The sequence below is a fragment of the Amphiura filiformis genome, chromosome 18 (genome assembly GCF_039555335.1).
Source record: "Amphiura filiformis chromosome 18, Afil_fr2py, whole genome shotgun sequence".
NCBI lineage: Eukaryota > Metazoa > Echinodermata > Ophiuroidea > Amphilepidida > Amphiuridae > Amphiura > Amphiura filiformis.
Window position 1 is genome coordinate 59,099,488 of NC_092645.1, and position 22,930 is coordinate 59,122,417.

At 37.3% G+C, this 22,930-nt stretch overlaps 2 protein-coding genes across 3 annotated transcripts in view; one reads left to right on the forward strand and one right to left on the reverse strand.

Annotated features, from left to right (window-relative positions):
- The window catches only part of LOC140138866 (uncharacterized), a 68,252-nt gene extending 58,404 nt beyond the window's left edge, over positions 1-9,848 (reverse strand). For both annotated transcript variants that reach the window (XR_011857075.1, XM_072160644.1), the window contains exons 1-2: positions 9,656-9,848; positions 7,830-7,976 (exon numbers count right to left, since the gene is read on the reverse strand). Coding sequence is in view for 1 of the 2 variants with exons in the window: in XM_072160644.1 (XP_072016745.1) it covers positions 7,830-7,919 (90 nt within the window). In the remaining variant the exon portion in view is untranslated. The remainder of the gene's footprint in view (positions 1-7,829; positions 7,977-9,655) is intronic.
- Positions 9,849-10,008: 160 nt separating this feature from the next.
- LOC140138868 (uncharacterized) lies at positions 10,009-22,538 on the forward strand. The gene is made up of 4 exons (XM_072160646.1): positions 10,009-10,040; positions 15,748-15,957; positions 17,712-17,918; positions 18,705-22,538. Exons 2-4 carry the CDS (start codon positions 15,755-15,757, stop codon positions 20,131-20,133), a joined length of 1,839 nt encoding a protein of 612 aa, XP_072016747.1. The 5' UTR covers positions 10,009-10,040; positions 15,748-15,754; the 3' UTR covers positions 20,134-22,538.
- Positions 22,539-22,930: the final 392 nt, after the last annotated feature.

Genomic DNA, 22,930 nt, shown 5'->3' on the forward strand with positions numbered 1-22,930 from the left:
GAGCATAATACATCCATCAATAAGTTTCATATCCACATGAGGTTTTAGTAATTTGACCACAGATGACCCCTGAGTGACCTTGGATGACCCCAAAATGACATTCCAAAAATTTGGCTTGAAATGTTGACTGTACCCACCAAGTTTCATGCCCATGCGAGTTTTTAGTAACTTAACCTCAGATGACCCTGGGTGACCTCGGATGACCCTGAAATGACCTTCCAAAATTTGACTCTAAATGTTGACTGTACCCACAAAGTTTCATGCCCATACAACAGTTTTAGTAATTTGACCTCAGATGACCCCTTGGTGACCTCAGATGACCCCAAAATAACCGTCTGAAAATTTGACTCTAAATGTTAAGTGTACCCACCAAGTTTCATGCCCATACAAGTTTTTAGTAATTTGACCTCAGGTGACCCCTTGGTGACCTTGGATGACCCCGAAATGACCGTCCGATAATTTGACTCTAAATGTTGACTGTACCCACCAAGTTTCATGCCCATACGACAGTTTTAGTAATTTGACCTCAGATGACCCCTGAGTGTCCTTGTATGACCCGAAATTACCTTCCGAAACTTTGACTCATAATGTTAAGTGTATCCATCAAGTTTCATGCTCATACGACAGTTTTTAGTAATTTGACCTCGGATGACCCCTAAGTGACCTTGGATGACCCCAAAATGACCGTCAGATAATTTGACTCTAAATGTTAACTGTACCCACCAAGTTTCATGCCCATACGACAGTTTTAGTAATTTGACCTTAGATGACCCCTGGATGACCTCGAGTGACCTTCACCCACTAACCAATACAAACTTGTTCTGTCTGGGGTCAAGATGCACCCGCCCACCAAGTTTGAAGAATGTGCGACCCCTAGTCTCCGAGAAAAAAGGTTTTTGCATATTATGCATAAATTATGCAAATTAGGTAGGTAATTACCATATTTTGCGCTGAAAATCGAATCAGGTCGAGATCCTCTGGTCATGCTACCCCCACCACGTTTCATCATCATAGGGCTTAGCATTCTTACGGATCCCCAGAAACAGCTTCACAAGGCGGATTTCTTCAGATTTCCAACCATTTTGTAGAAGCGTTCCGCATAAATTATGCAACTTAAAACTAAATGCGCATACTTTTAGCCAAAAACTAATCAGGTGATCAGCAGGTGTGTATCATTCCTGTCACAAGGTTTCGTTACCATGCACCGCTATCAATTTGCGCTGATATTCGCATAAATTATGCAAATTAGCTATGTTAATTTGCATATTTTCACCGAAAACATACAATTACGGAGCAAACTTGGATACCCTTCCTCCCACCAAGTAGCGTCCCCGTACGCCTCACGGTTCCCCAGATACAGCTCCGGACAAACATTCGGACATCCCACCCCCACACACAGACGGAAATAGTGATTACTAAGTCCCATCCTGAACAAAGTTCAGAAATGAAATTTTATCAATTTGCGCTGATTTTTGCATAAATTATGCAAATTAGCTATGTTAATTTGCATTATTTTTCACCGAAAACATACAATTACGGAGCAAACTTAGATACCCTTCCTCCCACCAAGTAAGCGCCCACGTATCGTGAGGTCTTACAGTTTCCCAGATACAGCTCCAGAGTCCAGACGGACACACGGACATCCACACCCCCGGACAGACAGAAATACTGAGGCGAGACAAAAAATGAAATTTTATAACAAATTTTTGTGACTTGAGATCATTTGCATTTTTTTTTATATACCAAAACTGTTCTGTCCTGACATGTCTGTTGTGTCATGTGTGTTGAACCCGGTCCAACCGAACAATCGTAAGTTCTGTTCGGATCTGGATCTGCCTGGTCTGGATGCTGTACTCCGATTAAGCAGGACTAGCCTACATCACATCAGTGTTTATTTCTGATAGATTTCACTTCATGATTTTTTCTTCAATTTCATCACTTACGAAAGTACAAAAGTAGACAATCTAGTAGTCAGTATAACCTCGGAGCAGTTCGTGTGAGACCTACGTACATGGAATAGTAGTACATGGCTTCCGAATTTGGAACTTCACATGTTCAACTTGTCATGCCGGTCGAGTCCCGCGTTTACAACTAAAATCAAACCACTTCTATATTAAGTCCATCGCTGAATTTTACAAATAACTTAAATAAACATCTTTATATTTAATAAAAAAAATATTATGGTATGCTCGTAAATGCTTCGGAATGACATTTACCAGAAGCTCATGAGCTCAGAATGGTAAACAAACTAGCGTATTTTCACCTCGATTATGCACCGTAGCTCTCTGTGGTTGAGTTTGCAAGGTCAGTGGGTCAGTGAACTTAGTCTCCTATGCAGCCAGTTTGGTTACGCTCCTCCACAAAAATGTTTGTGTGGAAGGGCGGAACCAAACTGGCTGCTGTGGAGACTACTGCAAAATCGATCAATCACACAAAACTGTTTGCTGATTGGTTCAGAAATGGTGATGTCATCAATCAAGAAAAACTAATCGATTTATTGGTTCAAAATAGCCTCATAGAAAAGTACGAAGTTTGTTGAGCATCGCAGCTTATCGGTAAAAACGTGACCTTTAACAAAAAAATCGGCACAGTGCTTTCGTACTGCACTTGCGCAAGCCAAATAGTCCCCTAGAAAAGTCATTTGTTCAGATTTATTCGGGGATTTATTCAAGATTCAGACATGTTCTTGACTATTTTTTGACATTCCTTACCTATCTCTTTATTTAAATTATAAAGAAATAGTGAAGAAAAGTTAAGAAGTAGTCAAATAATTTCTGATCTGAACTAAATCTTAAGAAATGTACCTCCATTGGTTTCCGTCTGTATTACGCATGTGAAGAAATGGGGTTCGGGCCGAGCGGCGATGGCGGGTGGACGTTTGGGGCCAGTGGAAGACCCCGAGAGATCTAATTGTTCCAAATGAAAAGTGATTCAGACTGCACACATAAATTTAACAGAAGTTATTCTTTTGTTTTCTTTTCATAAAATCACAACAACACTGCATATAAGTACTTCAATTAACTGTCACCTGTTAATCGGCAGTCTATAATGCTGCACACAACTTCCAGTTGATATTTCAGTAACTTATAGAAGGTCTCAGAGTCACACTTGACTGTTCAATGTTCCACGATCATGCTGATGCACATTTCAAGTAGTTTCATTAGTAGCTATTAGTAAGCTTACTGCACAAAATGTCATAAAATCACTCAGTCAATCGTCCCAAATCATTCTCTGCAATCACAATATTCCTCTGCAATTACGATATCACCTCATTACTATTGATTTGATGTGATTTCCCCTTGTTTAAAACGGGTTTTCTATCAAGATTCACATCGTAAACACACTCGTGCAAGCAGCCATCTCCAATTTTCCTGCAACCAAGGTCAGAGGTCACTGACAAAAAAACATCACAGGCGCACACCACTAAATTGAATGAGCAGAACCCAATTTTACTACACAACCCCCTTCTTCGCCCAAGCGCTGTCCCAGCGCGTCCAAAACAGCAAACAAAACAAAACCCAATTTTTGGAATTTGTCGCGCTGCACTATGAATTTAAACAAATCCTTTGAAGCCTACACACAGCATGAATATGCTTTAATTAGCAAACAAATATATTCAGAACACATTTGTGAAAAAGAAATTACCCAACTCTGTGATGAATAACTACCCAACTAATCAAAGCAAGACAGTCATTACCAAAGAGTTCCCCAGTCCCCAGCCCAACCAGTTAAGGCAAGACCGGGAGCTGGAAATAATTTGAATGATTATGTGACAAAGAAATTAACCATCTCTGTGATAAATAACTACCCAACTAATCAAAGCAAGACAGTCATTACCAAAGAGTTCCCAGTCCCCAGCCCAACCAGTTAAGGCAAGACTGGGCACCAGAAATAATTTGAATGATTATGTGAAAAAGCTGAACATAAAATATTTATTTTGAAAACATAAAAAAATCAAGTACCTGGTCAGGATTCAGTTCAGCAAAAAAACCACTTTTTCACAAGTTTATATCAAAAGTTAAGATCTGTTGCCATTAAAAATAAAATGTGCATCATATTTACTTTTAGTACAGTACACAATGTCACTTTGTAGTTAGATCTCAAATATCTACTACAACACACCATAGAAGACAGATCATGTTCGCTGATTAGTTAACATTAATTACACGTAGAGCCACCGGTACTTGATCTCAGCATCAAATACTTCCTCCACCACATCACATGATTAGTACAAAAGTCCTCTCACTGCCGAATTCCCAGATCCTTGACAATCACACGATCAAATCCAGCCGTCAAAACATACTCAGTCTCAGAATTAGATGCAACTGTCGACAGTTGACTTCCCACAGCGAACATGAAATCTGCAATCTTGACCATCTTTGGAACTGTTCCTTTACTGTACTCTTAATGATGTTTAAAATGTCTCTTCATTTGGAAGAAGTTCTTGACAACAATACATTGTGTAAATGTGACAATAGTCCTCCGTAGCACCGGTGTTCTTTGCCACCTGGTTCCATCGTACATAACATGTCATGTCCAATCGCTGATCTCTGCTATCCCAGCGCTATTTTTCATCTCAAAATCCCACCGCTATTTTTTCATCTCAAGATCCCACCGCTATTTTTCATCTCAAGATCCCACCGCTGCCACCAAGTGTGAAGAAATGGGGTTCGGGCCGAGCGGCGATGGCGGGTGGACGTTTGGAGCCAGTGGAAGACCCCGAGAGATCTAATTGTTCCAAATGAAAAGTGATTCAGACTGCACACATAAATTTAACAGAAGTTATTCTTTTGTTTTCTTTTCATAAAATCACAACAACACTGCATATAAGTACTTCAATTAACTGTCACCTGTTAATCGGCAGTCTATAATGCTGCACACAACTTCCAGTTGATATTTCAGTAACTTATAGAAGGTCTCAGAGTCACACTTGACTGTTCAATGTTCCACGATCATGCTGATGCACATTTCAAGTAGTTTCATTAGTAGCTATTAGTAAGCTTACTGCACAAAATGTCATAAAATCACTCAGTCAATCGTCCCAAATCATTCTCTGCAATCACAATATTCCTCTGCAATTACGATATCACCTCATTACTATTGATTTGATGTGATTTCCCCTTGTTTAAAACGGGTTTTCTATCAAGATTCACATCGTAAACACACTCGTGCAAGCTATACCTGATCTCATGTACCAATACACACATGTGTATTGGTACATGATTCGGCGGGTATAAATGAGCAAGTCTGAAATCGTGGTCGTTTTTTACTCTGTTCAAAACGTCACATCTACACCAAATACAGCCCCCAAAATGGTTTACTTTTTGTATTGACTTACCGGCGAACACGTAAGTAGTAGATGGAAATGCGATCCTCTAAACATAACTTACCATTTGCTCAAGATATTTTTCTCCCACACTGCTGAATGCTATTTGTGATTGACGCCATGTCAGAGCATGTTGACAAATGGCCGTGGTAACACTAGGTTGCCAGTTCAACAAACAGAAAAACTTATCACTAACCCCACTGCGCAACCTCCTCCTCTTAAAAGGTGTTGCCATAAGCACAGTTTCACGCTAATGGCGCCCAAACGTGTGTTCAGCTGCCCGGAAGTTGTATCAAAGTTCATGACATGTCAAATTACGTCATTCATTCGCCATGTTGACATGAAAACATTAGCTGCTGCGAGGTCAGTGTCGTTCAATTTGTTACCTAAATTCCTCTCAGGATATTCTGATTTCACTTATTTATGATGTGTACGAGAATTCACCATATGAACTCAAAAGTATGAATGCAAGCTGTTATTGCTGACAATAGAAACATTGTTGCAAAGTCATTAAAAACAGGTATGTATTACAGACATTCTTTGGCCGAAACGAGATACAGGCTAATAAGGTAGTGTACGTGCAAGCAGCCATCTCCAATTTTCCTGCAACCAAGGTCAGAGGTCACTGACAAAAAAACATCACAGGCGCACACCACTAAATTGAATGAGCAGAACCCAATTTTACTACACGCATCTTAAATTATACAGACCAGAATAATCTCTAGCACACACAGGGAACCAAGATATAACTCGATTATCGTGACTATTTTGGTCTTTTTACCCAAAAATAATACTTTTATCGCCTGAATTTCAATAAAATCTGGAGTGCAATCGATTCGAAAATAACTTAGCCAAACTTAGAAACGAAACTTAAGTCTTCATATCAGTCATTAAATGATCCTTAGCATAAAAACCAACAGCGTATTGTGGCCTGAAAATGAATGCTAGTTAGTTGCATGACAAAGGCACTGATAAGCTCCGCTCAGAGCCAAAAATCATGTCTTTTTAATTCAATTTTACTCTCATGCAGTGCATTCATTCTTTTGAATAGTTGTTGTTATGTCTTTTTGATTCAATTAGTTGTTATACCAGGTGTCCCAAAAAGGTTACATGTAGATTTTTGGAAATAATCTAAGTTAATGTTACCAAATATAAATATCCTTTTCATGAGATAATCTATGTACAAATTGAAAAATCCAAACAAGGCCTAATTGAAAAAAAAAGATTGTTATTCATTTCACTATGTTGATGACAGGAGATACAGCGTGTATAGAACTGTTTTCACTATAAACATGTTCTTTTCTAATGACCATCTTCCTTTATTTGTTATCACCAAGAGTCAAAAGCTCTAAAACTGATTTATTTTCAGTGTACAATATTTAATTTTTCAATATGTTTCTTTTGTGCAATAAATTCAACAATGAAAAATGAGAGAAACATAAAAAGTAATAAAGAAAAAATCTGAAAACAAAGGTGTGCGTGTGTTCAACTTTCGTTGTGCAATATTTTGATGGTTAGCCACTCTTGACACCCTGTCATCTTGCGCTCATAAATTAAGTTGCTTTTTAGATACGAAATTGAAACTTAGCAAAACAGTTACAAGAAGGATCAATTAAAATAATATCTGAAAAAATAATGTTGTTTTGTTATACCATCACAAAATGTGGTTCATTTTCTATGTGTAACCTTTTTATGGAACACCTTGTATTTTCCTTTCAAAGGAAAAGGTAATTAGGCCTCAAAATTACCACTTACCGTTATGTACTACAGCTGGCAAGAATAAGTATGATATTCTTCCAGTGTCACAACCCAATGCACTCATGTATTAAGTATTTTAGGCAATATGCATCTGATAGTATTCACGATTTAATATCATTATGCATGTTTATTATTCACTATGATAGGTAAATAAAAAAAATTTTAAATTAAAAAAAAAAATCATTTCAAGGTTCATTTCTACCCATTCCTACATGTACATGTGCTCCTATCAAAAAATATTGTAAGCATCCTGACCTGGAAAAATCCCACACTCTAATGCTAATTTAAAATTACATTGCAAATAACTATGATGGCAGCTTTAATATAAATTCTTAAAATAATGGTATAAAGGAGGCCCTCTATATTTTGATTGATAATCTGTCCAAGTTACCCAAGCATATAGGCTAAACAGCTGGGTTGAACACTGGCAGGTGACCACATTAACAAATTTGCATATAACAGAGCAAGGAAAGAAATAGACAGGTGTCAATCATTAAAATCTTGCATATATTTACATAAACAAAGTCATGTAAAATGCAAGTGTGGATAACTCAGCTTGGTCGTGTTTACTCAAGAAAACTCAAGAAACTTGCATATTTTAGAAAAGAAGTCCGAAACACTAGCATTTGAGAGTCAAGTGCAGTAAAACAATGCAAGTTTCCCAATCCAAAACTTGCAAGTTTAAGAAACTTGCATTTTGATTTTTATTTGGAAAGCTGTGGACACCATTGCAACTTATACTTACACTTTCAATTTCATCTGCTTCACTGATTGGTTCATTAAAATCAGCAATACTTGGCAAGCTTGCCATGCTCAGCGTTTGATGAAATTCCATGTTGACATGAATATGTCTTTTATGATGTCATCAGATCTATAATATCACAAACATATGCTGCAAAGGAGAAAAAAATATCTGTTAAAATACTGTACGTACATGAATGGGGAAAATTAATGCATGTCTAGGCCTGTTGAATCTTTTGACACATTCTATTTTAGTACAAGTTTGATGTACAAAAACTATTGTCATCCCTTGTTTTCTTGAGTTTCAAGTCAATTTATTAAATTTCTCCAAGTGAGGAAAAGGGTGGTATCAGGCTAGTGGTACTCTGTGCAAACTGTAGGGTGTACCAGAATGTAATTAAAAATTCACGATATTTTTGCTAAACAAATTAAACTGCAAGAAAATTTTTGTACAAAAACATTATGTAGCCAGAGGTTTCCAGTGGTATACAAATCTCAACTGTTTTTGAGAAAAATGGGGAGATGATGCTGTGGATCATGAAATGCCCTTTTAATTACAATTTCAAGCACAGTATAACAACCTGTGAAATTAATATGACAAACATGCAACTATTTAAGTAGTATAGGAGCCTTGAATTTTTTAGTGCAAACTCTAATTAAAATTACATTGCACCCACTCTGTGCATACAGAAAGGCCTATCATTTGCCTATAGTACCGTCAGTAGTACGGTGACAGCTATAGTCAGATTGAAAACAAGGAACCACAGTAAAGGTTCCCTGACCCTGCAGTTCCAAGAAGTGCTGTGTATGTGATGTCACAGTTTATGTGCATTCACATGTACACTTAGCCGTCGGAACGAGGAAATCTTTGCTCTACAAATGATTGCAAATTACACATTTGTAATTATTTTTCACCACAAAACATGATATGAAAACACGTGTGAGCAATGTATGAATATGGATACTTTGGATAGGTCAAACAGGTTGTTAATTATTGTCAATATTAATATTTTGCGACATTTATAATGAAAACATTTAACACACTGGAGACACCCTATGGCGCCACTTCCTACAACTTGAAAACAAGTCCTCAAACATTCAAAATTTGTAGTTACTGCAACTGATCCCTGTACTATCTGCAGGGATTTATATTTCCATCGTAATAATAAAACAACAGTTCCTGTGTTTTATCCAAACTCACAAATTTTGACAAAACTACAGCACCTAAATTCACCTAAAGATTTTTGCAGGGCATGTTAGTTTAATAAATTATATTACAATCGTGTAAAAAAACAAAATATTGCAAAATATTGAAGGCGTCCTCCTCAGCAAATGTAAATATGGCTTTAAGGAAGATTACTGACTGAACTCAGTTCAAAACAATTAAAAATGTTAAAAAGGTTTGCTTGACTTAAAGTAGCACAGAATACATGTATTAAAATGTTAACACACAAGTAACATTTTGCTAATTGGTAGTCTCTAACTTCTAAGTCGCATTGCAACCTGCTTCTTTATTTAGCACTTTTTGCGGGAAAACTTTTAAAAAAGCTGGGCCAGTAAATTTATTTCCGGGGCCAGTAGATTTGCCATTTCACTGAAACTGAAATATTATTAGTTTGTCCCTGCTTGCTACGCTTCTGAAAACAAATAAGAATATATCCTTTATTGAAATCGCACATGTGACATTAATTGCTTTAAATTTGCATGAATGTTTTAATTACAATACAAGTTAAGCATTTATGTTATAGCTAAAATGTGTATGTTATAGCTCTCATGATCGAGAAACTATTATTTTAGCTATAGGAATGCATGAATTGTTTTTAAGCTTACTACTATTCAAGACTTGCAAAATAGTCGACTGTCGAGTTCAAAAGTTGTGCATGCCGTGCGTCTTCACTGTAAACTACGGGGTCGTTGTTAACACCACACCCATGACAACGTTTCATTCCCGAAAGGATATCTCATTTTTAGAACATGTATTTAGAAATATTGCTAGAAAGAAAATTGTCACATATACATATGTACAAAGCTTCCCTGGCAACAACACGAACAGGTGAATTCACCTGTGACCCTGCAATCAATTAACCTTTGACCTGAAGAAATCTCTGAAATATATTTCTGTACGCACAGTGTGTTGGCGTGGGAGTGTATTGGCGAGGGCTTTGTAGCGTTAGGCTATATTTTTCTAGCGGTTCACTTCCTGTGCCACTGTTTTGTGAGTAAGCTTAAACTTTAATGCTGTAATTATTTTGTACTTATAATATATATAGTAGCAACTACAATTGAACAAAAAGCAGGCTTGATAATAGTGTAATCATGAAATCGATATATGAAAATCAAACTTTATATCTTGTTGTTTATGATAAAAAATGTGAGGTGTTTTTTTTTAACATGTTAATGCAGAGAAGATGTAAGAAAAGGAGGGAGAACAGAATTACATCCGTGAGATAAACCCGTAGGTAATAATATTTATTTGAATTACTTGCAAAATACAAAAGTAACAAATTAACAGTACATTTATACACACTCTACATTTCTTACACATGACAAAAGCAAGTAATTCATGAATTCAGGATGAGTGAATGGGCTGAAAAGTCCAAACACAGAAGTGCCCACTCATCCTGCACAAGAAAGAATATTTTAAAATTAAAAGTACATAAAATATAGAAAAGCAACATTTTAGAAAATAATATAACCATTATCTTGAATCAATATTATAAATAAGTAGTAAAATACAGGCATTTGAAAATACATAAGCCAAAACGTGTAACACATAAAATCATTTAAGCATATTCAAGTAAAATGATTTACATTCAGACTTAAATACGACAAGGCTGTTAACATGATGTAATTCAGAGGGAATTCCATTCCAAAGACGTGGAAGTGAAACAAACATAGAATTAAAGAAAGAAGAAGATTTGGCAGTTTGGTGCAATAGCCTAGAATTATCCAAAATACTTCTTTGAACCAGAGAACTAAAGGAAGCAGGCCCAAATTCATTGATTATTTTAAATCCAAAGACTAATCTTTGACACTTGTAAACATCCTCAAGCTTAATCAATTTAAGGTCTACAAGCCTCTCAGAATAAGAAGGACGATCTTCAAAATCAACTTCAGGAAAATCTTTGTAGAACAAAGTACGAGTGATTTTCCTCTGGATTTTTTCTAACCTATCAATATGATTCCTTTGAAATGGAGACCAGACACAGACACAATAAACAATGTGAGGCAAAATAAGAGATTTGTAAAGCATCAGAAGTCATATTTCTGGTACATCTAACTATGAAACCAGAGAGTTTAGAAATCTTATTAGCGACATTACTAATATGAGAGTCAAAGGAAAGGTCCTTACTGAAAGTAACTCCAAGCAGTTTGAATTCATCATAATCCTGTCGCACCTATTCATAGTCCTTTATTCTCAAGTGGTTACACATCTATTTTAAAGTAGCTTTTGAGCATGTTGATGTGATGTGTGTTGCCGACCACGGTTGATTAATTTTTACTCCAGAATTGGAAATATTTCCAATGTTTCTATAGAGAATTCCTTGGAAATATGACATGTGTGTGTTAAGTATACCTGTTGCTCTGATGGGATACCACACGGGGATACTTCAAGAAAGAAATGTAGTTTTGTAAAAATTCACACAAAATCAGCCCATTTTGGAATATATATTAATTATTTAGGGAGAGTGCTTTAGGATTTTGTTAGAAAAGGGATGATTGTTGATCATCTTTATTTTATTGTTTTATGTATTTTCCTGTCATTTCCTGCAAACCTAATAAAGATATTTTGATAATTGAAACTAGTCTGTATCATAAATCGTAGATGTTGAAAGAGTCAAAAGGCGTCAGAAATTATAATTTGCCATGGAACTTCGGTCATATTTTATTTGAAATATAACTGGATGTTAGGGTCTGCATGCATAGTATGACGATATACAGACACTGACCTTTCCCTAAAACTAGTAAGCAGCAACTTGTGTATCACACCCATCATGGGTTCGCTCCCCTTTGTTGTATTTTATTGTTAACCTGAATAGCGTGATTACTTTTGAATGAGCGGCAGCACACATATTTTGTTTGAGGATAGCTCGATCTATCTCCTTTTCCTTACATCTTCTCTGGTTAATGTTACAATGCTACAATGACATGTTACAATGCTACATCATGTAACTTACATGATGTAGGTATGCTAGGTGAATTCAAATTTGCCATCAAACTGCATCATTTTATATATCAAATTAAAGCCCTTGAGTAAACAAAGCCAAAAATGAAAACCTTTTTTTCAGCACTTTCCGTAGCAAAGTTACATCTTGTCAAAGATTAGACGTTCGCTTTTCGTATCTCTTCCCTTGTTGGAAAGGTATAACGTTGAGGAGATAGGAACATGTACCGAAGATCCGGGACCTACTCTGCCATGTTTGGCTGAGTAATGGTACATGAACACGGTCTTTTGTGCCTATGTAAATTAGTCATTGTGTAAAGCTGTGTTTATACCCATGGGTTACTCATCATCAGACCATGGTAGGTATTTATAATACCTACCATGATCAGACCGAGTCATTGTCGCTAACTATACAAGTTATATGTACAATTGTAGAGAACGTTGACCGACAGAGGGTGTCAATATAGGCCTACGTGTCGCTTTTGAAAAACAGCGAATCATGCGCATGCTCAGCACGGCGATTTAGTACACTGATCATGCGTGCGATTCGGGTTTCGGCAAAAGCGATTGAGTATAAATGCATCTTTAGAAATGACCGGCGATTGTGTGTTCTCAAGTGGGTTTTATCATGTTAATTAGTGACCTGACACACATTTGTATTGGTTTGATCAAGCATTGAAATGCTGTCATTTTTTGTACTGGATCGTTCAAGCATCTCCAACAAATTTTTCAATGTAAGTTCCTCTGGCCCTAGTAGAAGTAAAAAACGGATACTATGGCCAGAGTTCTAGGGCTACAAAGATTGACTTTCATCAAACAATGTCAAAACGATTCAGCTAGCAAAATTCCCCAAAACGGCATCAGGAATAATAGACAAAGGGATAGGCATCCTAGACTGCTGCCCTCTGTTGAAATATGTATCCTAGGTCTAGACAATAGGCGGATTAGCGGCCATTTTGTCTTCGACATGATTTTATTCACGTGTCCTTAAATACTTAGGTACACAAATATACAAGTTAACAGGTTTACAATATTAAAATTATATTTTGAATAATCAATTATATTCTGTCACAGTAAATCGATCAAATGACGGTGATTGTTCAGGTATATATGCTTGATAAAATTAAACTGTCTGACCAGTTAGTATTCTCCTCCGCCGTCAGTGTGATTCCAGACATTCCACGTACCGTGTTGCGAAGGTGGAGGAGACTAAAGCTGTATTAACGAACACGCATGCGTTAAAATGATGTAGCCTAGGTCGAACAATAGCGTGACGTAGTTTCCGGCATTGTTCCTATGCACTTTCACCCTCCTGACGGCATTTTGGGGGTGTTTCTAGATCTTAGTCTCATGATGATAGCAGCTTTTTTAATGGAACTGCTATCAAAATCCTCTAAAATTCCATGTGCGGGCGACTTATCACCATAAACAATCATATATTTGGGTCAAGTGAAGTACATAGAAAACATACTTATGTAGGTTTCTTTCTTCGGCCAGTTGTTTTAAATTTCTATGTAAAAATGCATTGACATTGTCGGCGAATTTGGCTGACTAGCAAATGTGTTTGCCTGGCATACCTACATGATGTTGCTCGTCAAGTTGTAGCCCGAGGTACTCACACCTCCGTCACTCAGTGTTCGAAATATGCCTCAAAAGGTTACAGGCCAGCCAGGCTTGACCTTAAAAAGTTACCGGCCAGCCGGGCCGGCAACTAGATGCCAGTCAGAAAAGTTACTGGCCAGGCCAAAAAGTTACAGGCCAATGGCCGGCTGGCCAGCCCTATTTCGAACGCTGCCGTCACTACATGTACGATTTCCACTGTCCTTCTCCGTACGAAGGTCTGAGACTCCTGAGCATATCAGGGTACACATAAAATACCTCTTTTTCTCATAAATACGTACCACTTCCTACCATTCCTCACATGAAGATGAGACTTACAAACATGACAAAACATATTTGGTGCATGTTCGCAAATTTTGAGCACATTTGAGGATGTAAAAGATAGTCGCCGTGCTTTGAATTCTTCCTATAAATAGAGGCCGTCAGTGTGACGTCATCACCGAAATGTGAGTTCACGGTGCCCCGTTTTTACGTATAATTATGTAGGGCATTCATGGCCATAGTGAGGAAAGAACAGGGCCATGATGTTTCGGGCTAGTCAAGTTGAAGATTCATTCAATGAATCCTCCTCCTCCTCTTCCCCCTCCTCCTCCTCCTCCTCTTCCTCCTCCTACTTCTACTTCTACTTCTACTTCTACTATTCCTGGGGGCCACTGGTCATTGACAAAGGTATCATGCGTGGCCAATTATTCACGTAAAAAGGGTCTTTTTTCCACGACCACGACCATACGTAGTACAGGGATCTATACGGTGATTTTTTTTAATTTTGAGTGGATCACCGTATAGGCATTTTACATTGAAAATACATGTCACCCATGCACCACACAATTGAATAGCAGCCCGGTAATGCACAGGTTCGCTATATAGTTACCAGTTGCTCTCGTCTATGTAGTCCGCAATCGCGGAGCCTAAAAAACATGGTGCACATATCATGACATCGGGAATTGGCACAAATTTTACGGTAAAAGCAGTCATACCTAGGATAAAATTCAAATTGAGAAAATATTCCTGTATGACTTGTTGTCAAGGGTGAAAATAAGAGAGCTTGAACCAGGGGCCACTTTGGCAAAAAAGTGGCCCCTGGTTCATCAAAATTTGGAAGAACCAGGGGCCATTTCCAATTACCAAGGGGCCAATAAAAATAAAGATGTGCTGGATGAGTTATATATAAGCACTATTTGCTTGTAATTTGATAATTTTGGTTCACTATCCAGGGGGCCAGTTTTGTGAGAAAAGTGTCCCCTGGTCAACTAAAATTGAGATGGAACCAGGGGCCATTTCAGAGTTTCTGCGGGCCAAACGGCTCCCGTCTCCCACTTAATTTCACCCCTGCTTGTTGTACTAGTACGTACATATCGTGAATAGGGTGTCAAAAACAGGGAGAGAAAAAGGGTATATTTTACATAACAGATTTACGTATTTAGGGTCCGTCCAAACTCCAGTCCTTCATAAGTTTCACGGCCTTCATCATCATGTTTATCCTCAGACTCAACTGTGTTCTCTGTTTTGTCTCTTTAAATCCTAAATGATTGCCGCCTTTGCCGGGTAATATTTTTCCATTAAGGGTAGACGAGGTGCTGTTGGTCGAAGCAACCATAAAAATCGATTTTCAGTCTCTAGATCAATAAATTATTGGCAAATAACACATTGATGTTTTGCAAAAGTTCATTCTACAAACTATATAATTTGAAAACTTGCTTAATTTATTGTTGTTAATGAGTTATGTACATTTTACAAAAGTGTTGTTGTTTCAGCCCTCTTTACAACATAACTCAAGAACCACAGGACCTACAAAATTATTTATGTGATATTTGAATTCTTCTACACGCTCGCAAGGAAATGAGCAATGTAATTTTTGCCAAAGCTCATTACAATTCGCAAGATGTTGTGAACTACCAAATCGCAACACTTTAAAATAGTGTATTACCTTAAGGGGGTACGTACCCCTGCCCAATTTTGTGCCTATTTTTTCATTTTTCTCAAAAATTATAACGCATTGGTGACAAGTAAGATAGGGGCAAGGACTACAACTACTGCACTGAAAATTCTGTTCAGTGCAGTAGTTCTAAAAATTACTAAAAATAATGCAGGAATTGAACACTGAACTTGACATGTAATTTCCATTAACCATTTCCAGGTTTAAAATGGCAATGCTGACACCTAGAGATCGTCATTCTTCATGGGTCAGTCCTGCGCACATCCATAGAGGGCGTCATAGAAGTCCTCCACCAGTTCAGGCCTTGGAATATCCAACACGTCCAGAGTCGCCAGTTATTGTATTGCCTGCCGGCCATGGGACACCACCTGAGGAGGGACTAGCATTGACTTGGCCAACACAACCAGCTATGTAAGTTTAATGACGTGATACACAAGCCATATTGACCCTATGTTTCAAGATTCGTTCTGGTTTTGCAGGGTAACTACATATAGTCATATTGAGAGGCCGTAAGCATAGCTTTATGTTCATGCTATGAAGGAGACCTTTAAATATTAGTGAGAGCGCTTCTTTGGTGCATCCAGGGAGAAGAGGAACAAAGTAATTCAGGGGTAGCAAGCGGGTGGACGAAGTCCAGGGACCCTGAGCAAAAGCAGGTTAGGGATACATGTAGGGCTGATAAAGGACAAAAGGAGATGTTGAAAGGGCCTGCATTGCTCCTTGTCAGTGGGCTCCGAGGCTCTTGCTACGCCCCTGGAATAATTTGTCTTTCCTGGTGGTAGATTTGATGTGGGTGAAAGGATACTTGTTTCTCCATGTTCTTCTGGATGAGGGGCTTTGAAGTACATGTACATAGCCAAACGCCACAATATTGTGTTATTTTGTTCCTGGTTAAAATTAATTAACAAATCTTTAGATATTGAAAGCATATTGAAATGAAAAGGTATAAAACCTAATATTATAACATTTATCACCTTCATGTGGCAGTGACATCAACACCAAACAGTCTTTTAGTGTGCACATCTGTGCATCATCTTTAAGGTGGTACTACACCCCTTGAAAAAATTTGTGAATATTTTTGCATTTTTCTCATAACATAATAACACACGACCTGTAACAAAAGTTATGTATATTATAAGGGTAAGGAATCCAGTTACTACACTGGAATTTCAGTGATTCTAGACAAGCGGTATGTTATTTATGATAAGACAAGAGGTACCACTAGAATGTACCTCATTTCTTAACATACATGTATATAATGAACCACTTGTCTTGAATCACTGAATTTTCAGTGAAGTAATTAGATTCATTGCCCCTATAATATACATAACTTTTGTCAGCAGTGTGTAGTTATTTTTTGAGAACAATGTAAAATTAGTCACAAAATTTATCAGGGGGTATAGTATCATCTTGAGCATGTGTGTACGCCAGCACTTCCAGAGAACGCTAGCAGTTTGAAGCTATGCCCAATGAAATAGGCACATGGCGTCACTGCCACATTAGGGTGAAAAATGGTATAGGAATGTCTAATGTTGGATTAGCGACGCTGTTGACCTAATGTTCCAAATCATATTTTTTCAGTAGGGAATTAATTGACCAAATGTTGGTGACTGAGGTCCTTATGCACAAAACAAGTTAGACCAGGTTTAACTATGGAGATTAGTCTTATGGACAGTGAACTTTTTGGTATTTACATAGCTTATTCTATATTATTGTAGATCATGTTGAGGGCAAAAGGTATGTAGCTTAATATAATAGATGGCTGCAGTTCAACTTTTGGACGTTGCTAGGAGTAAAGGGGGAAAAGAAAGATTAAAAGAATCCCACCATAATTCTAACCTCCATGGTTAGAGCAGGTTTAACATGTTTTGTGCATATGGACCTGAGAGTTTCTTAGTATTCAAGGTTAATTAATTAATATGTTACATTAAGCTTGTCATTTGAATACAAAGCAACTCTAAGATCAGATTTTGTGTTTTTAAAGTATGATGGTCCACCAGAAATGATTTGAGTATCCTTGGACCTTGAACAAATAGTTCATTGAATGCATTACTACATTGGCTTCAGAGGCTGAAGTGGGGTTTTGTTGCATGTGGATAATTTCAACATTAACATTTACATTGTATTTAAATTTTTAACACCTAGTTTTCTTGTTCTTTTCAAAGGTCCCAAGAATATGCAGAAAGTGCTTCCATAAAAGATAGCTCAGGCCGTGACATGGCCACATACCATGCTAGAGCCATTGTGACGGTGTCACCATCAGGAGAAACCACTATGCACATACAGTCTTCCTATTACTCTGTACGATCACCTGACGGCAGTGGTAGTGGCATGAGATTACATCATTCTCCAAGTAGTGGGGGAACCAGAGGGTATGTTGATGAAAACTTAAGGTTTAATGCTCCTAGTGCATTTATTGTGCCAACAGAAAATCTTTCCACCAATTTTGTTTTATGGTGCCTCTACTTACTTTCTACTTACACATCTCATAATTATGAGTATTTAGTGATTCTAGCATCCTATTTTTATGGTATGTTTCAGTAGATTTCCATAAAAAAGCTTATTCCCAAAATTTTAGTTTATTCTGCAAGTTATGCATGATTACATGTATAGGCCCCTGTGTTGTAATTCTGTTAAGGGCTCTGTAAGTTGTAACCCACCTTTGCACAGTATTTTTTGTGGGACTTGACAGCACATGAGCACATTGGACACACCAAATTGCATTCTGAACAAGAGGAATGTCCTGATGATATTAAATAATTTGGATTTTTTTTTCAGTTCTTGATATAATACAAATTTTATGGCAAGTTATTACAAATTAACACTTTTGACATTTAAAAGTCCTCAAAGTAAACTTTATAATCTAATGATATGTATTTAAAATTATCCCAGCTATAAGAAATTTTGGCATACAATTTATGTCTGAAAAGTGAGGGGAAGAGGCTGTGGACACGAAATGTCCATTTAAATTCAGATGTCAGATCAGACAATACAATCAGCAACAACTACATAGACTCTGAGATGTCTGTTGCCCTTGTGTTTTACACATTATAGTCCAGTGTTAGGGAATTTTACATGTGACTGATTTTAAAAAGCATGTAATATTTTGTACTAAGTATCTCAAATTTAAATTGCAAATATCTCTTGCTCCCATACAGATACTCTACGCCTGGTAGATCTGCCAAACAACTCACATTCCCCGGCACACCCGGTAACAAGACTCCACAAGGTAGTGCCCGGTTTACAACAACTCCAAGAAGAAGTTCATTTGGAACACTTCGTCCCACAAGCAGTAACTCGCCAAAACCAGGACGCAGTCTGCTGTTTGAACCCTCATCGACTGATTCAACAATACGGAGGAGAAATTTACCGGCTCTCCCATATGGTGGTGGTGGTGGTGGGGATGAAAGAGGAAATGATGATACAGCAAGTAGAACCCATAGAACTTTCAGACAAGATAATGGTGATAAAAGTGATGGACAAAAGAAAAGATGTTCTGATAAAGGATCTTATAAAGGAATTCTAGAGCAAGATCATCCTGAGGAACCAAGTAGCAGAGGGCGTGGAACCATTTGCTCATATATATGTACTCTTATATCGCTATTGCTACTCTTGGTCCTAATCATTCTCTTAATATGGATTTTTGTCCCATTTGGGGATCCGGTGTTAAAAATCGGAATGGCGCCTACGGATGCAATATCTATGCTGAAATCAGACGTTGATCGGAATATATTCGGTCAACATTTGGCAAATAAATTAGTAGTGTCAGCCCTGTATGGTATGCTCCTACGCCAGTCAGGTGATGATGAACCAGTGGTGATGTCATTCCATGGAGGCAGTGGTGTGGGTAAAACACACATGGCTGACATCCTAGCAAAACATTTTCAGGAGCATAATGCCAAAACTCAGTGTTCGTATACTTTCCTTTCAGATTTGCACATTCCTCCTTCAGATTCATTAAAAGTACCCGAATATGAAGGCTTGATTCAAAGTTGGGTGAATGATCATCTCAGAAATTGTAAGTCGTGTAAACCTTTGTTCTTAATTTTCGATGAGCTCCGAGCAGATGCACCAGCTGAACTTGCAATCGCTATGATAAATGTTTTATCTGAAATCAAACTGAGACGCAGTAATCATGCTGTCGTAGTCATCATTATGAGCGATATCGGAATGCACGATATCAACACATACATGAGTGGATTGTGGGATAGTGGAACACCTAGAGCAAACACCACACTAGATGAACTCGTACTTCTAATCCAAAATGCTGCCTTGTTTTTACATTCACAAGAATCAACTCCTCAAACTGAAATTTGGCCGTACCAGTCAAAACGAGGCCCATTTTCAGCACTGCTGTCCCTAGTCGACCACATTGTACCATTTCTACCCTTGGAACGAGGTCATGTAAAGCTATGCATTATGCACAATGTTATAAGCAAAGGTGTGCGGCTATTAGAGGAAGATTTGACATGGGTGGCCGATCAGTTGACATATTTCCCAGCTTCCTCACAAGTGTTTTCTTTGTCTGGATGTAAGAAGGTGTCAGAGAAAGTAGACCTGCTTCAAAGTCAATATGATGACCAGTAATGCCCAGATCTAGGGATTATACGAGGGAGCCAGGATTCTTGGGTTTGTTTTCATTCTGCATATAGTTCATTGTAGCGATAGCTTTACTAAATGCAGTATGTACAAATTTTCACGATTCACAATACGATTCGCTGCCAGTGGTTGCTCTTGCAAGTTTGACCTCCTGGGTCAACATCACTGTTCTAGCCACCATTGGATTTTCACAAAAGTGTGATAATAATAATGTTGAAAACAGCTTCACAAAGGATTCTGTGTGATCAATAAATAGAAAGTGGATTTACTATAGAGTGTATGCAGTATGACGTCACTCTCCTCATTTAAATAAGATTCTGTCCTCCAAGAGGCAGGGGAGGGGGTTATCATGATAGTACAATAAAACGGCTGGGTAGGTATGAAAGGTTGGGGATTTGATCTAGAGCCATCTTGGAACTGTCCTCCAACATTGCTGCCATTTCAATTGATACACTATTGTGGTTGGTTTATTTTTTACGGTCTAAAATTGTAAATTGCAGTTTTAATGTGCATTCATGTGTAAAATCATTATATTGACATATGTGTATGTTCCTGTGTTTTATTTATGTTACGTGGGCTTTGGATGTCAATATTTTCACATGATGCACTGCATATTTTGGCCTCTCCCCAGCAATCACTGGAGGCGCATTATAAATTTGTGAATTGACTGAATTGATTGAAGGGTGTTTTTCCAACGCACTTTAATATGCTTAAGCTAAAAATGCAATAATTGAAGAGTGTTCTTGCAATAATTGGTCAATTAGCCCTGGGTCTTTTTCAATGTTGCATTCATCACCAAAAAGGAGTGAAAATGAGATTGTTGGTAGAAGAATTAGTTTTAAAATGGGTATATTTTATATTTGATGCCCAGGATTTGATGTATATGTATATTTATGGTTTTGTTCACTCTGTTGAGTACATACAAGTACTACGTTATTTAATACAGTATTAATGGTGCCACTGCAGATTATATTATGAATGGTGTCATTCAAAAAAGGTGCAGAGTATGATAAGTACAAAAACAATGTAGAAAATTTAAACATGCTATTGCATAAACTATGTAGGTGAGTAGTTCACATATAATAATGTTTGAAGTAAGCACTTGTCTGATGTTCAAAAAATTAGATCAGACAGACTTCCATAGGACATAAACCCATACATTTGTCCGACAGCAATGACTAATTATTTTACCTTCAAAATCACGATTAAAAAATCAATACAACTTGGCGTCATCATCAAGATCTCCAAATTCAGTATATTCTTTTAAAATTTCTCATCCTTTCCCGATTGCCTCCACAGCAGTATGTAGCAATTTCTGCATGTTCAGCATGTTCTGTTTTAAATATTTTCATTTACCAGTGCACTGCGCTAACCAGTGGTGGCCATTAATCAAGATCCACATACATGATGAGATCAGAATGACGATTCAAAAATTAGCATAGGCTTCAGAATTTTTGACTAGATTAATTTCCAGAGTAAAAAACATCAAACAAATTAAGATTTTTTGCACATAAGATATTTTAAAGACAAGCAGAATAAATGCTTAGGTTGTCACTCCGCACAACATCCTCAGTTCTTTATTTTGGACACTGGTTTGTAATGTTCTTGTTTTGAGTTTTGCAGTAAATCAAAACTATAGAGTATGAATTGTTCTCTGAAGAAAGGAATTGAAAAAAGGTGTAAACATAGGAAAGCTGATCATTTGTTCTTTTGTTTTTGTCGATTATAATATATTACAATGCTTCACATCCTTGTGTCTTGTCAGAATATCCTCCCCCCTTTTTTTTTTTTTTTAAAATGTGCCCAAAAACGTTTTTCCCCATACCACTCTTAGCATATGACAATATTTGGAGAATACTTGTTCCAACCAGAAATTGTGTAATGCGGGTGCACCAAATGTGTACCAAAAATCACTGGAACCATTTTCAGTCTGCCAAATTTTACTCGCCCCTTGCTTGGCAAAAATGCATGCCCATGCCCCTATATGCATGATTTACTGCTTCTCATTGTTTATGTTGATTTAAAAGTACACATTTTTCTCTTTTTAGTGCACAGGTTTTGAAACCGCATGCAGCTTAAGAGTAAACACTAAACACATCTTATAAATGAATGAAACATTTGTCAAAAACAATCCATGATGATGTTTAAACATAATTTATAGATAAGGCAAAAAAAACGGTTTGTTTCAGAAGTTCTGCATTGCTGTTAAAATTCACATTTTGTTCATTCCTTTTTTCCCTGAGCTTTGGAAGGAATCTTAAAGTGGCCCCAAAATCCAATTCAAAAACAGAAAGAAAATTAGAATTGGCGCATTCTTCATAGCCATTTTCAATAAGAGTATAAAAAAACACTGATTTGGTTTACCTCTTGTTTGTTTGTTTCTTTCTTTCTTTGTTTAAACAGTCACTTGTGTCATGTGGAGACATACTTGGGTCCTGATGGGACCAGGCTCAAACAAAATACTCAAACCAGGAGAAGCAGATTTGAAGACAATGAACAATTAGAGAATAAATGATAGGATTTTGTCTTTTGCCTATCAATATCGTGTCATAATGGATGGGCTGGCCAATATTTTTGAGTAGTGGATGCCGGCGCAGCCGGTATCCACTACGATAAAAATATTGGCCAGCCCATCCATTATGACACGATATTGATAGGCAAAAGACAAAATCTATATCTTTTATTCTCATTCTTATTCAGTTTTAATGTAATTTTTGCGAGAAAAACTGCCTTTTTTCAGAAAAAATAAAGTTACTTTTGTGAGGAAATCCCTGTTGTTTTAAAT